At 39.1% G+C, this 16331-nt stretch overlaps 1 protein-coding gene across 1 annotated transcript in view; it reads right to left on the bottom strand.

Moving 5' to 3' along the window:
• mitfa (melanocyte inducing transcription factor a) overlaps positions 1–16331 on the bottom strand; it is a 32561-nt gene that overhangs the window by 10828 nt on the left and 5402 nt on the right. The window contains exon 2 of the mRNA XM_030418946.1: positions 15121–15367. Within this exon, the coding sequence (XP_030274806.1) occupies positions 15121–15367 (247 nt within the window). The remainder of the gene's footprint in view (positions 1–15120; positions 15368–16331) is intronic.

The raw sequence follows: 16331 nt of genomic DNA, 5'->3' as shown, positions 1-16331 counted from the left end.
ATATCCAACTACTTAATTTCTCACTTATACATCGTAACCATAATAATGTGACATGAACATAAACAACAAACATGGCCATTGTTAGCACTCATCGCTGTCAAGCTAGCATGTTTGTATTGAGAAAAGTTTCCTTCTCTGCCATTTTTGTGCTACTAGCTAGTAAAAGCTTTATCAAGACATCCCCCTAGCCTTGTGGAAGACTCCCGTCATGTGCAATGACCTTGCACAGGAAGAAAGACAGGTTCGAAGTATTTCATCAGGCTGAATGAGATGACTGGATGAGCTTATTACAGGCCTGCAACAACCAAACAAACAAAAGTAGTGCATTTTTTTCTTTTGTTTGAAGAGAATGTGATCTGTTGATTGCTGTTGGGATGTTAAGAGATTTTTATATAATTCTATATAAGAATAAATGCAAGTAATGCAATAATAACTTATCGACCCTAGCTTTAAATGCAATGAAAATAACTGATCAAATTGGAAATGATGTGGGAATAAAAGATTACACCAAGGTCAACAATACAATGTCTTGGTCAAAGACAAAACATTGTGAATGACATCCGCTGTTAAAAGAAGGAATTAGGTCAACATCCGGTTCTTTCTCCACAATATAGCAACTAATTTTAACATCATCTAAGTTCCTTGTACTTTTGCTGTGGGTGAAAAAAATTACTTTTACTTGACACCATCTTCAAAGAATCACAAATGTTTGATTTTAAATAGCGAAGAAAACTCTCTAAGCCAATTCTGTCTTTTTGAAAATGGGACTCACTTATTTGAGGATGTACATGGAGAAAAGATCACTGTCTAGTTGTGATTATTCCAAATGTCTATTTTGTTCGTAATGCCTCATTTGTTGCAAGTTATGCAAATGTTTCTTTGCCACCAACTCACTCATTTGCATTTCCAGCTGTAATAAATACTTATGAAATCAATGTCGTGCTAGACTCTTTCCAATTTTGGGCTCTAATTTATTTATGAATGTGTGAATTTGAGTTCAGGGCATTGCTGTAAAAGAACTTAATGCTCAAGTCGGTTCTCCTTGAATAAACAACAGTTGATGGTTTTAACATTTGAGTATGTTTTCGAGGTGAGGACATTTTTTGATGCACACAAACAAAGGTACATACAGTGTTTTGCTTCAAAGGAAATAAAGCAGTGATTATTTATACCACTTCAACTTCTGTTTTGCCACTGTAGATGATGATGGGAACATGCTATTACAGGCAAAGCACACAGAGTAAATTAAAGTGAAAGCATTGCATTGGAGCTGAGTATATGATTCCTTTATTTTAATGAAATTACATTATTCCTAGTATTGAACATGTATCAAAGGAATTAGGCTGCTCGTCGGCATGCTCACGTGTGACGAAGCACTACCAATCGTGAGACCAGTCTTTGCAGACGTCTGCCGCTGCAACTCGTGTAACGCTGCTGGGAAACAAAGCATCGCGTCTTTGTCTGGACTATTGGAAACTCACTAGAGCTGCAGAGGTGAACAAACGTAGGGTAAGTGCCCCCTGGCTGGACATAGCCTTATATGAAAAAACAGAGAAAGCATTCTTTGTAAACTCACAGTGAGTGTTTCTTTGTCTCCCCTACGCAATGTGGCCTTTTCCTTTAGCCAAACCTTTGGGTTTTGGAGGAACTACTAACAAGGGATGTATTTCATTTATCCCTACAACAAGCCAAGCTCTCACTTTATTTATAGACTCTTTGTGAGGTTTATTACCTTCTCAAGGAGAGCACATGGGTCCATGTCTTAGACTCATGCCTTGAGGAGAAGTAACATTTTGAGATAAAGTCATCACTCCTTGACCCCTGAAAAGAAACAGATCCATTCAGATCGTGCTACCAGCTCAGCTCTGTTGCTTACTTCCTTGGAAACATTCACACTTGGGGGCATTCAGTGGAAAAGGGATCCTAAACATTTACTGCGTCTTGAAGTTTAAAGTAATGGTTACAGTAGAGCTTCTGACTACTGAGACCTTTAAAAATCACATCAGAAACAATCAATAAACAAGTGCTCAGTGTTGCATTGATGGATGAGAGACTGATAAGACCGTATAACTAATCTGTATTTATTAATTAACAATTTAATATGGTCTTTTTCTTGATAGCAGTCGAATATGTCCATTGATTACATTATTTAAATTCCCTTAGAGTCTACAGTGTTCACTGTGGTTGATATACTGTATATACATACATTTGTGCAGCTTCCGGCACTAGGGGGTCTCTTAGTCAATACAATGAAAACAAAATACATAGTTTGATGATGTCATGCCACTGTATGAGATCATGGGAGCTGTTGTCTTTATTGTTGAACAACCATCATGACCATGAAAATCTAGCCAATGTGATTCACTCTCTAGTAGTATCACCTAGCATTTACCTGGAAGTTGTGGCAACAGACGACAGAATGAAACACACCATTACCTTTAATAAAATTATGAATTTCTCTGGTTTTGAACATCGTCCATTTGGGATAATGAAAGTTCACATTTCAACAAAATATATAACAAAGGTTGAACATGTTAGATATTTCATCATTTAACACCAGAGTTATATATATTGTTACAATATTGTTTTAAGAGTAGTGTCTTGGAATTGAAAGAAGCGCCCCCTAGTTGGGATTCACTACCCATAATGACATTTTCTTTTCTACATTAAATGAGTACTACTAAGGTCAGTTGCACTACAATCAAAGCAGTTTCCAAGCACGAAATGGCCTATGCATACACAACGGTAAAGTCCACATGCAATGTCAGTCTTCATAACAAAAATACAGACAAAAGGTCACAGGACAGGGTGGTTCAGATTTGGTTCTTTTGGTTGTTTTTGGATATTTTTATCTGATCTGAATCATAGGATATCCAGTTGCGGTGGATCTACTCAATATAAACTAGAGGGATGCTTAGACAACATAACCGTAAAACCAATTAACTGTAAGATAAATAACTAAGAGTAATCAATTTTTAAAACATCTAAAACTTAAGCAATACTTGATGCAAAATAAAGTGCTTGCTTGTTTTTGTTTATTTAAAATTCAGGCCAACGAATGATGACATTTACAGCACCTCATGCTTTTACTGATTAAGTGGCGGAGCAAATCGGCCTTAAGAGCAATTACAAATGCTCACTGGAACAGGAAAAAGGTAAAAGATCATTGAGTGCACTTTTTTTCCACTCATCTACAACTATGTCGAGCAGACAGCAATAGCAACAGTATTTATTTTATTCCACAGAGCACCAGCATGTTTTTCTTGTCCTTGTAAAAATGCTGTTTTTAGTTCTGATGTAGCTGCTCTCTTTTACTCATATTGTTGCTTTATCCATACTGCTGTGTAAATCAGCCAAAAGACATTTGGTCCCTAAAAGTCTTCATGGACTCACCAGTAGTATTACAACACATGAGCTAGTCATTGAAGCTACTAGTTAAGTAAAAATGAATGACATGGTTAGCTTTTGTCAGAATAGCTACAGTTACTATTGCGTTCTTCTCATGTAAGCGGAGGACACATGAGGCTGGCAACTATGTTCAGATGAAAGCAACCCTGAGGACATATTTTCATCAGTATCTAATTAGCGTGGCATTAATTATTCACAGATTTTACAATTGAGTATTAGAAACACTGAAAAAAATATAATTGTAAAAACTAAGGCTTGTTCTTAAAAAAAATTGTCCCTTTCAAAGCTATTTTTGCTTCAGTGAATCAACACACAGAAGTGATAAATTGATTTACTGAGCCTCTTTGTTTCACTCTTGCAACAGATGACATCCTACCATCTTGGCTTACTGTGCTTGGTTTTCTGTATTTCTTTTGATTCAGGTATTTATGGAAAACACTTCCTGATGGGATGCTATGCTGAATCATTTTTCGCAACATATCATATTAGACATGAAGTAATGACTGGTTGTAGCAGCACCAGTGTCCCGGGCACGTTAGGTAGAGCTGACAGGCCGGGTGGTGGTGCAGCTGCAGGGCAGCCCAGTGGTCCGCTCTACCTCACAAGCCCAGAGACACTCTTGACGACGAAGAGCGGCTCCAGGGGAGGAGTGACCTCGAGAGGACCAGGATAGAGGCAGAAGAGGGTGGTGTGTTTACCTGCAAAACTACAGCTTATAAATGTTTGAAAGCAGTCATTACCAGAGCAACTGCTTGAGTTTGAATCAAGCACAGAAAATGCTAAATTATTGAGATCCATATTAAGGAATAGATAACATTTTAAAAATCAATTTGGGACCTGTACAAACTGTGTGGATCCACTTTTTTAAGATAATGGTGTGATGGCTCCAAAGCTAACATGGCCAGAATGCCATATGGTTTTAACTACAACGACTCTGAAAAATAATTTTTCAGTATTTTTTCTTTCCCTCTAACTCTAAGCAGGGTCTAACAGGATGACTCTTCACTTCCAAGTTAAATTGAACAAGTGATGCTCAGTTCGAATTTGTGTTCAGGGGATTCAGACTAAGAGAGCAAGCAGCTTTAGTCACTAGGAGTGACGATTCCATTTTGCTGGCTCAAAGTTACACAGTTTGTTTTGAGTGTTAGAATCATCTGTTCCACTCATATTTGTGCACTCAATTCTAATTCTGCTCTAACAAATCAGTGCCAGTGCACTCTTAAAGCTTAACTTGCAGACAGAATAACATTCAGAATTGTTTTATACTCTCAAATCTTTTATCTTTGTTCTTCAATGAGGAGAGCAGGGAGGAGACTGATGAAGCAAACCTTTTGGTGACCTTGCTGGCCTAACTTGTCTCACCGGAGATGTTCTGTCTTTTTGTTGTCCTTTGTTATCAGCAAGGTTGGTGTTACAGAATGTGCTTTGTTGGGTAAGAGACAGACGTTGTAGGATGACCTAGGGGTGAATTTACTTCGAGCACTAGCTGGTGCTTGCGTTTTGTCAGTGAATCCAAAAAGAAGTGTAGTAGGTGAAGGGGTAGTGTTAAGACAGGAGGAATTAGGAGATCAATGAGCTGGTTAACAACACGTGACACCGAGGCTGAGAGGGATTTTGAGAGGGCCTACTTGAGTTCCGCCATCGCCTTGAGGAAGTAGATTTGCTCTCTTGCCGAATTCCCTTAGTAACAGTTCTATCTAGAAAATAACAACTACAGCAGAGACAGGCCACTTTATCAAGAGGAGGAGCTTGAGACAAAGAGATGTCTTCTCTTCTCTTTACCCTGTGGCTACAGGGTGACATTAGCTAGAATCTAACATCCTCCTCCAAGAAAGAGGCACATTGTCCAGTCTGTATGAGATCAGGAACATGCACTTGCTTAAGTAACCAACAAGTGGGGCTTAATTTAGCACTACATAAACACACAGGGCCTCATTCTCATTCATGGTTAGGGGATATGCAATACAATAAGCTACTACAGAGTGAAACAGTTAAAAGGTTTAAATAAGATACCGCCTGTTCTCAAGGAGAAGCAGTATCTTGTAAAGATCACACAGTCCAACATCATGGACTGCAGTGCCAGAAAATGAAATACATACATTCAGAAACAGGCTGCTGGAAAATTATTTTTTGGGACTTGTTCAGACACGTCCTGCTTTGAAAAGAACTTATCTCGAAGAATATACTGGCTACTAGAAATTCAGAACAGAGCTCTAGGTATACTCTGATGAGTTTAATGAACAAAAGGCTCTCTTAACTCGGCTTCGGCTAAGTTTCAAACCTCAGAATGAAAGAGCACAAAGATGTAGCATTATTCCGCTTATTTTGCCTGGAGATTGAAGAAAAGGTCAGTGTAAACCATGGAGGTCTGCACGTGGAGTTGAATCTGATGATTTTTAAAAGTCAAGACTCTTCTGGGCCATCAAATATTCTGCAACTGTCTTCGATTCCAATCTAAAGAGAGAGAAGACTTGCTTAAAAACAAAAAGATCGGCTCAGCTGAAATACTGTGTGTAAATGTATAAGAAACACAAATACAGAACACAGGAACAAGACACTAGCCCCCTAGTTACCACAGATTATCACACATGAAGCTATAGAATCATTGTCAGTCAACTGTGGTATACTGTCGCTGCATTAGTCAAAGGTGGAAGCTTTGTCTTACTTTCTGTACACGATTTAGTTATAAGTCCGTGTTGGGCAAAGTCTTTCTAAAATGTAATCTATACCATAATCCTAGGTACTTTCAAATCAAGGTAATAAGCAACTTTGTAGTTGTAGCATTACTGTCTGTGTAGAGTACTGCTTATTGATAACAGTACATTTGCGTTACTTTCACCAAAATATCCACAAAAGTACAACTAAAATGGAGGGTAATATTGTTTCAGCATGGGTAATTAAGTCACAGAAGTTAATTTCAGCTATGAGACATCTGCTGGGCCTGCAGGAGAAGAGGCTGCTATTTCAGAGACAGTAAATGATAAGTTTGTTATTTATTGTTTAACCATTTTAATTAAGTTGAAATGATTTCATTATTCTAACTGTGTTGACTGTTTACCCCACATTAACTGTTACTGATGAACATCATTCGTTCATATTAACAAGCATCCCATCCCCATTAATCGGCAGCCAGCTGTTGGAGCTGCATGAAGGGGGAGCAGTGGGCAGAGCCCGAAGCTTCTAGAGGGACAAAGCCCAGAAGTTGAGGAGAGCACACTTCACTTTTTAAACTTTACTTTTTACTTTTTCACTCTCACTTCAACCTGTCTGCAGGAACAAGCTGCGAAGGTGCCTATATGCACTGTAATGTGCCGTAAAGTTAATCCATCCTTATTTGAGTGTTGAAGCGGATGTGCACTTTACTTCGTTAACGTACAGAGATGACATGGGTAAAAGACATTTTGGAGGCGGGTATTGTTTCTTTTTGATACCAGCTGCATCAGAGCTTAAATTAATTTATTCTATCAGCAATCAGTTCTAAAAAACAAAACACTGATTCCCATATACGAGAAAAATGCTGAATATTGGATTTAAAAATAGTCTAGATTGATAATGACTTGACCTCCAGGTTAAATTATATACATACATGTAGATAAATGTATAATTTACAATTATTGACAAATACTTTTGATATTCAAGACTTTTACTCCAGTACTGTGTGTATGGGTGACTTTTACTTTGAGCAAATCACCATTTTAACACAATATCTTCACTTTTACTCAAGTAGGAGTTTTGGGTACTTTAGACAACACTGCTGCCTACATTTACTCAGGCAGTTTTGTGGGCCTATTCATATTAATAATGCAATTCCAATAAAATAATAGTCTTTTTTCTTGCCACCTGGCGAATGTAAGTCAAGTATTCACTCTCATTTTAGCTCTGTTTGTGACCGGCGCAAGCTCTGCTAAGTTTACCAGCCAGTCACTACCTGTGTCTGTCTGCTGTTAACTGTCGAGCATGGAGCACACTGTAGGTTTGTGTCAGGGGTTTGACTTTTGGTCAGTTAATTTTTCTTGTGTGTTGGACATCAGGTCATTAAGGCTCACTTTTTTGTTTTCTGAAAGCGACATTTTGGGAGCGATATTTAAAAAAAACGACATCTAAATTAATCTCTAGGAGCACAACATTGTAATTAATATCAAATGGATACGATAAATTATCTTTTACACCAGTTTTGAACAGTTATATTGATATTTTTGCCTGTTTACGTCTCATTCAGGATTCTTTTTTTCTCTACCATAGTCATTGTTCTATAACAGCCCTGACAGCATCTAAGAGAGCAATGATGTTCGTACAACTCAATTCCAAGGGCAACATTTGCAGCACAGAGAGACACAACAAACTCTCCTTTGGTACACTGGGAAAGCACAAAGAAGGTCTCAGTGTGAAAAAGATCTTATTTAATCTCAATCAAGAAGTACAATCTTATTTTAACTCGTTGGGATGTGCTGTGACAGGATTTCATTTGCTACGGTCTGCAGAAAGCCCACTTTGTTATTGTAAAAGTCACTGTTCATCATATGCTTTAAGTCATTAGTTTCTATATTCGCTAAGTATGTTTCTACAAAACCACAGATAAGTTAAAACTGGACACCTGTTTGCGCTGTAACTTTAAGTCTGTTTAAATGTAATCTCCTATTTGTCTCTTGTCACAATGCTGTGCTAATGCTAGTCTTAGGAACCACTTGGTGTTCCAACTTCCTTTAGAAAAATACAGTAGCTTGTTTTGGTCAGCATGGAACAACCACAGGGCTCCTTAAAGAACACGATGCAATGAGAAAAATTGATGGAGATATTCCCATCTGCTTTAAAAACATCCACTGCTCTGACTCTAACTGTGGGTGGCCATCTGGTAGGCTTGTTGGCTGACCTTGTCTTTTCATTTTGCTAGGAAGTAGGGAGAACAACAATGGTAAAGATGGCAGCTGACGGCTTCTTAAAAATAGTGTGTCACTTTCTCAACACACCTGCTGTGTCAAAGGCATGTTTACATATTCTGTGTCATTTATGTTTGCTTATAACACACACTTGTAGTATGACAGAGGAATTATCCTTTTTGTGTGTTGAGGCCAGAAAAATATGCTTAAATGTAAAATGCAATTCCTACAATTTAAACGTGTTAAGTTTATAATTAATTTCAAACATATTTCATGCACAGGTAAGACCTTACAATGAGGGTTTTTTAATCAGTTAAGTCATGCTCGGGTCAGGTCGGCTGCCATCCCAAACCACCAAACTGTCCTTTTCACTGCTGACCGTCAGAGAGAAACAAAATCCTACACATTAGCAGGTATTAGCAAACATGACAGATAACTATATTTATGTTGTAATGATCTCTTTTCATAATATTTGGTTAATATTAGCTTGCTAGCTGGCTAGCTAACATTAGTTGAAGAACTTGATGTAAATCAATGAATTTGATAGCCAATGTCACATAGTTAGCTAACTTCTTTGTTTGGCTGCTTGAGTTGTTAAATAATGTTGGTTGGTATGTTGCTGATTATGTTCGTTGTAACTGAGCCACTTGCGTTAGCTAGCTTGCTAGCTAGAAGGCTGAAAAAAACAAGAAAATGCCAAAACACTGAAGTCTCCTGCACCACCCTCCCTGTCCGACAACAGACATTGTAGGAGAGTTTTCAAAGAAGCAAAGCATGGATCTTGAAACTTGAAAGCAGATGATTTGGCAAAACATACACTGTATGATGATGTGGCAAGCTTGTCCGTCAACAAATGATGCCAGTTTTGTATGATAAGGAGCAAATGGCCTACAGTCAGGGTTAAGTAAGGGATAATGCCCAACGACGACGAGGTGTCCATAAACAGGAATTATACCATGGTCTGGGGGAATACTCGATTCTGATTGGCTGCAGGGTGTCCATTAACCCCTGATATATGGACACCTACTAAGTAGTGCCAGTCAAATTGACGGTTCACCGCTGTAAATCAATGCACTAGCTGGCGTACCAAATCTGAATATTTTATTTCCAGCACTGAGTGCAGTCCATCAGTCCTTCAGTGTCTTATCCTCTGAACACCACAGGGTGGCGACTGTAACACACAAGCTGCAGAAAGTACACTTCCCCTCTAAATTTACTGATATGCGAATAATCTCACATCCCGTTCGCTGTTCAACTCTCTGCTTCAGGCTGCGGCCACAGTAAAGTTACACACGGCCGATCATTTGTTCGTGAAAATCTTGCTATTGATTTGGGGACAATGACATGACTGGTTAGTTAGCTAATCGTGTCAGCTGGCATACTGTCAAATTATATTTACTGTTTGTCAGCGGTATGCAATGTTATTGACTTTGAATATTGCTAGCATAGCGTTAGCTTTCGGGCTCATTGCTGAGGGGACTAGAATATCTCCCGTTGCTAAGTCGTATCTATGATCCAACCTATTTACTGGAGGAGTGAACCACGTCTCTGTTGCATAAGAATCTTACGGGAGGGTAATGATTGTTCCAGGTATTAGTCAAACCCTCAGGCTTTACCAGGGAAAATAAGTTATGGCTTGTGAAAAACGTTATATTTTGATTGTAAAACACATGAAAATGTAAATTAATGGTCCGAATTTCTTTTCTTTGGCAAGTGACCATGGTATAAGCGGGATAATGCCCTTCGAGGTGTCAATAAACAGGAGTTAATGGACTTCGCGGCGCGGCGAACGGTTCTTAGGCCTCTTAGACCTCCGCGTCGTCCATTAAGTAAGGGATAATGCCCGACGAGGTGTCCACAAACAGGAGTTAATGGACGACGAAGTCCATTAATTCCTGTTTATGGACACCTCGAAGGGCATTATCCCGCTTATACCATGGTCACTTGCCAAAGAAAATAAATTAAGACCATTCATTTATATTTCCATGCATTTTACAATCAAAATATAAAGTTTTTCACAAGCCATAATTAAGTTTCCCTGGTAACGCCTGAGGGTTTGACTTAAACCTCGAACAATTATTTCCCTCCCGTAAGGTTCTTATGCAACGGAAGCGGTGTTCACTCCTCCAGTAAATAGGACGGACCTTAGATAGGACTTGGCAACGGGAGATATTCTAGTCCACTCAGCGATGAGCCAGAAAGCTAACGTTATGCTAGCAAGATTCAAAGTCAATAACATTGCGTACGGTTGACAAACAGTAAATATAATTTGACAGTATGTTTAACAATCCAGTCATGTCATTGTCCCCAAATCAATATCAAGATTTTCACGAACAAATGATCGGCCATGTGTAACGTTACTGTGGCCACAGCCTGAAGTAGAAGGCTGAACAGCGAACGGGATGTGAGATTATTCGCGTATCAGTAAGTTTAGAGGGAAAGTGTACTTTCTGCAGCTTGTGCGTTACAGTCGCCACCCTGTGGTGTTCAGAGGATAAGACACTGAAGGACTGACGGACTGCACTCAGTGCTGGAAATAAAATATTCAGATTTGTTACGCCAGCTAGCGCATTAATTTACAGCGGTGAACAGTCAATTTGACCGGAACTACTTAGTAGGTGTCCATATATCAGGGATTAATCGACACCCTGCAGCCAATCAGAATCGAGTATTCCCCCAGACCAGTTTAAGTGAATATAATGTACTCCCCCAGGAAGAACTATTACCATCATGTGATCAAAGCCCAGCTAGTGATTAATGAAACTCAGGTTAGAATAGTGCAATGTTAATGTAACAGTAAATTCACATGTAGATATAATGTAACTTCATTTATGAAGAAACACTTTTTTTTTAAGTTACAGCTACTTTATCAAATTATTGCTGGTTTAGACTATGGTTATATGAATGACAAAAACAATGAAGCAAGTGTTAACAATTTGTGATCCACTGAAAATGCTGTCGGGCAAACTGCCTCTCAAATGTGGAGCCCCTTCCCAGTTTAACCCTGGTAAATGAGAGATTTCATTGATAGGAAAGATCAGTATTGTGCAAAGAAGTTGTTTTGCCATTGATTCCGAAGCACCACTTTATGGACTATCCCAAAGAATGCTTTTTTTTGTTTAGACCTCTTTTTCAGCTATGGTGAATGAGATATAAAGCCCATGTGCTCTGCAATTTCAAAGATATTGCCAAAACTCTCCCTAATAAACATCAAGATCAACATATAAATTAAGTTGGTGGCCCATTTTGGAAGAAATTCTACTGTCCGCAATGCCAACCCTATTATCTAAAGAAAGCTGTTATTATACTGGGGGAACTAAAGTAACCCCTAGATAAAGATTTCATGATGAATAGAATCATTTATGTTACGCATTCAATGACCTTAAATGGCCACATACAGGACTCAATATGCACCACCAATAAAAACACAGCAGAATGGGTAGTGCTTATTTGGTAAGATATTCATGGCATACCCAAGGGTAAGACATTCATCTTTTTATTACTTTTTAGTTATTTAGTACTTGACGTTCAGTATTTTGATGAGCATTTTTATATATACGATGCAGATGTTAGACCTCTTGTCAGTATTACAAATTTAAGCACTGACAAGCTCTATTTGAGTATGAGTAACAAGATATTTTAGCTGTGGTTTTGTGGATATTTACATACTGTATTACCAATTATTGTAATGCATGTGATGTTTGAAAAGTGTACTGGTAATAACGTTGCCTTTTTTTTAAATGGCTAATGAATGTTTTCTGGTTTGAAAGAAAACACTGCAGCCATTAGTATTTCTATTAAACATCATTGAACGTAATGTGCAGAGGTTGCAGTGGTTATATGTAATTGACACGCAACGGGCAAAAGTAACGCTTTTATGTGTTGACAGAAAATGTGCAGAACCAACACATTCTGGAAGCATTTCTTGTCATATTAGTGCTAAATCTTGTAATTCAATAAAACAAATGTTCTGAAAAGTCAAAGAAAAGCTCCAACATCTGTGGATGTTGCGGACTTATGAGCCCATCTCATCATCTCATTTCATTTGAAAAGATTAGAAAGGCAGCCTGTCTGTCTTCCAACATACTTGCGCATGTACTCATTCCGCATTGCCGCAGTCTTCCACAAGGCTACGCAAAAATATAAAATAATATAAAATCATATAAAGATAAGCAATTACCGACAAGTCGCAGTGAGTACAAACGATAGGCCTGTCCAATGTTTATGATCATTACGGTAATGGTGATTGTTTTCTCACATGTGAGTAAGCCAGGAGATAGTTGGTTAATGGTTACCCAGGAATTCCACTGGTTGCATGTGCATTGCGGAATGGCTCCACCATGGTTGTGCTCCGTGCTCCCTTGTCCGTCAACACCTTCCAGCTCTATTTTGAGTGCAGCAAGGCGCAGCACTGCCAGACAGTTGGAGTGGCGACGCCAAGGAGTTCCCGGTGTGCAGTAATTACAGAATCACAAGCAATCGCAATAATATCGCATCCGGCAATAATAGAAGCCTTGCGTACCTGCTACGAGAGAGTCTGGACAGCCGGAGGTGCAACTGAGTATATACGTAACACAGCAGAGCCAGTGGAAGTACACCCAAAGATTAGAGACTAGAGACTAGAGACTAGAGCTGCCATGGCCTGGTGGAATTAAGGGTCTAGATGACAACAATTTGCTGCACTAACAGTACGCAGCCACTGAGCCTGTTGTTCAGCAGCTTGCTAACTCCGTCGAACTAAGCACACAGCCTGAGCCAAAGACCATATAAGCTGCAGTGCCGGTGACAGTCTGTTGTCTGCTGACAAAGTAGCACAAAGCACACAGCACGGGAGCCATGCTAACCCAGTTAGCACAAAGCAAACAGCACATGCTGGGTGGCCTTTTCGGATTGAGATATTATAATGACAGCTATTTTGCTTATTTTGTATATATATATAAATTAAACAAATTAGTTTATTCATAGATATATAAATATAGATATAATATAATGTAAATATAAATAGCTAAGAGTAATTTATTTGCAGCATTCATGCTCTAATACATCTTCCAGCTGGCCAGCAAGAGCTGAGGGGCAGTCAGTGTATGTGTTTTCAGGCAGTTTGTGTTCATGTGTTTTGGAGGAGTGGCTTTGGAGGGAGGCTTGCAGGGAGGCGGTTTGATTTTTTTCAGTCATATACTTTCAGAATTCGGCTTGCTTTTGCTGGTTTCTACAATCTTACAATACCATTTTTTTGGGAAGTGTAACACAGCCAGTGTATATAAATGGTTTACACATTTCCTGTGTTGAAATTGAATATATATTGAAGCTATCATACAGTATTTATCAGCTTTAGGTTATATTAATTTCTTTACTGTTTCTATTTAGCTTGTATCTGATTCATTTATATTATCTTGAAGTTTGCCAGTTCATGATATATCTTAATAGAGCTCTAGCTTCAACCTAATTAAGAGTATTTGTTCCTGACTTACTAGTGTGTGATCAGACTCTGTCTGCCTTTGTCTTGATCCTTGAACAGGTTTTTCACTTCATTCTTACAGGGGTTAAAGGTAACCTGGCTAATTAAGGGTCCCCCTCCCCTTTTGGACAACCTCATCTGAGCTTTATGTTTTCACTTTCATGGTCCAGCAGCTCTGCCTGGTACTTCTAAGCTAATTTTGCCTCGCCTGCATAGATTTGGGGGGGTCTTTGATAATCCACAGACAGGTTAGGTTCAAACTGTCAGGGAGAGTTTGCCCAGGAAACTGGGATCGTTGTCTGGACTTTTCTCTATAGAATTATACAGTTTGTGGAAGGAGTTCCTATGAATTGCTTTCCCCCAAATTGTTTTTCCTGCTTTATCACAACAACTGGCAGAAGGAACATTAATTTCCCTTCCCACCAAAACCTCAGCTCTGAAATAGCATTAGCAAGACACAATGAAGTAATTTTTACCTTTTGCACAACAACGTGAAAATAGTAACGCAGGCTGAGCAACACAGCAGAAGGATTTGATCATCATGCTAAGATAGGATTACTTTGCTCTTCCATCAATAAACACATGCGTACATCCGCCCTTCTTCACACAATTCAACAGCTGATATCATTCACGGCCTTAAGAGAAAATCTCCACCACTCAATGGCAGAAACATCATACCTATACTGTAGAGCATATTGGACTTAATGACATCACGAACATATCTGTGATAACTAGCAGAAATAATATTTTTTTCTTTATTAATTTTTTTAATTGTAGCACAGAAAATCACTAAACGAAATGTAGCTGGTAATGTATTGTGTCTGACAGTTGAGGTTACCCCTTGTGCTTTTGGCGAAGTCAAATGCTTTGTCCTGGTCCTGATACAAGACAGTCTCAAAATGCAAAGATTATATGTAGCCAAGACACTGAGAGCTTAATTATCTAACACTGATATCTTAGAGTTTTTATACCATGTCCAGGATATGTGCGGGGGTTCGTTCTCCTCCAAAAATCCTTTTCTCATCTTTATATTCTCGCATTTTTATGGTCCAGTTGGTCATACCCGGAATGAAATGAATGAAAATATGTCAGTGTAGTGGAGCAAATAGGATTAAATGTGTTGAATGCCAAATGTCTGGAAACAGGAATTCTGTCAAGAGATAATCCTCCCCGTGGACTTAACACAGTGTCTCAGGAGCTGACACAGACGCAAGAATTCCTGGAGCCCAAGTCCATAATCACGTTACATTTGTTATTTCAAGAAATGGTAAATAGTAAAATGAGCGTATCCATCACCATGTCGCCCTACAGAACATTGTTACAATCCACATCATGGCTGCCGCTCATACAGGTAGACCAGTGGGTTGGTGGGCTTACCTTGAGAACTTCCATGGACGGCTGACTCACAGCAGGCCAATCGAGGGGAGGCGTGACATGGACGCTGAAGGTGTGTTGGGTGTCGTGGTGCAGAAGGTCCCTTGTCTCTTTCTGGTCTTCTCTGCACACTTGACCCTGGCGATGGGCAAGCACCGGCTGCTCTCGGAGCGGGACCTGTGACGTCACGGCTGGTGGAGGGTGGGAACTCTGGAGGCGCTTGTAGAGGCCAGGCAAGACCGGGGGAGCACTGAGGACCCCAGCCCACCCAAGGGCAAAGAGAGGAGGGAGTAGTTACACAGAGCAGGCTAAAAAACATTGTGTGCATATGCACAGTCAGTGGCATTTTTCTGAGCCATCCTGAGTCAGTGAGCAATGTGAGGTATTGTAGTGGAGTACAATATGATGATTGAGTGAGAGGGAAGCCAGAGATTCCTTTACGGAGAATATGTTATTGTTCTGTGAATGATTGTGAAAGATGCATTTATGTTTCAGGCAGCTTATGCAATATGAAAGAGGGGTGCTAAACACCAACAGTGCTGTCTGGTACACTTTAGTTAGTTGAACTGCCCAGCTCTATATAAATACAAAAAATATACTTGGTAGCAAAAATGTATCACATGTCTCTTTAAAGCTGCATTAATGTTTTAGTTGGTGGGAGGGTCAGGGTTGGCAGGAACAAGATGTGAACAAGTTAATATGGCTTACAAACTGAGAAATATTAATTTGGAGTGATATTTGTGTCGAGGAATGTAGGTTTGCTAGCTGCTAAATGAGCCACTTTGTTTTTTCAGCTAACTCCAGCTAGGAGCTAACTGCCATAGGATGCTGGACGGTCCTGCACAGTGGGTTTCTCTCAGCTCTTCCACTGAAGAACTGGTTGCTGTGTTTTAACATTTCACTGGGGCAAATCGTGAGATTAAACTTAAGTACAAAGCTTCAAAATGTATAATATAAGGTCAAAAAAATACTGAGCTGAGGGAAGAGGCTAATATTAAAAAGAAAATGTTTGACTTTTAAACTGTTTTCTTTTTTTGTGTGTGTAGTTCATAATCCAAATAAAGTATCAACAGAAATCTATTGTAAAGAACAAGGAAATGTGCAGTCCCTCCCTTAAGTCTTTCTTCCCTTTTACAAAAAAACTTACTTAACTTATCACTGTCAGTAACTTTATACACTTAGCTACCTGTGTAAGACAACACTACAACCTACAA

The sequence above is a fragment of the Sparus aurata genome, chromosome 6, assembly GCF_900880675.1.
Source record: "Sparus aurata chromosome 6, fSpaAur1.1, whole genome shotgun sequence".
NCBI lineage: Eukaryota > Metazoa > Chordata > Actinopteri > Spariformes > Sparidae > Sparus > Sparus aurata.
Note: the sequence above shows the minus strand (reverse complement) of the source record. Positions and strands in the feature narration are given on the sequence as shown.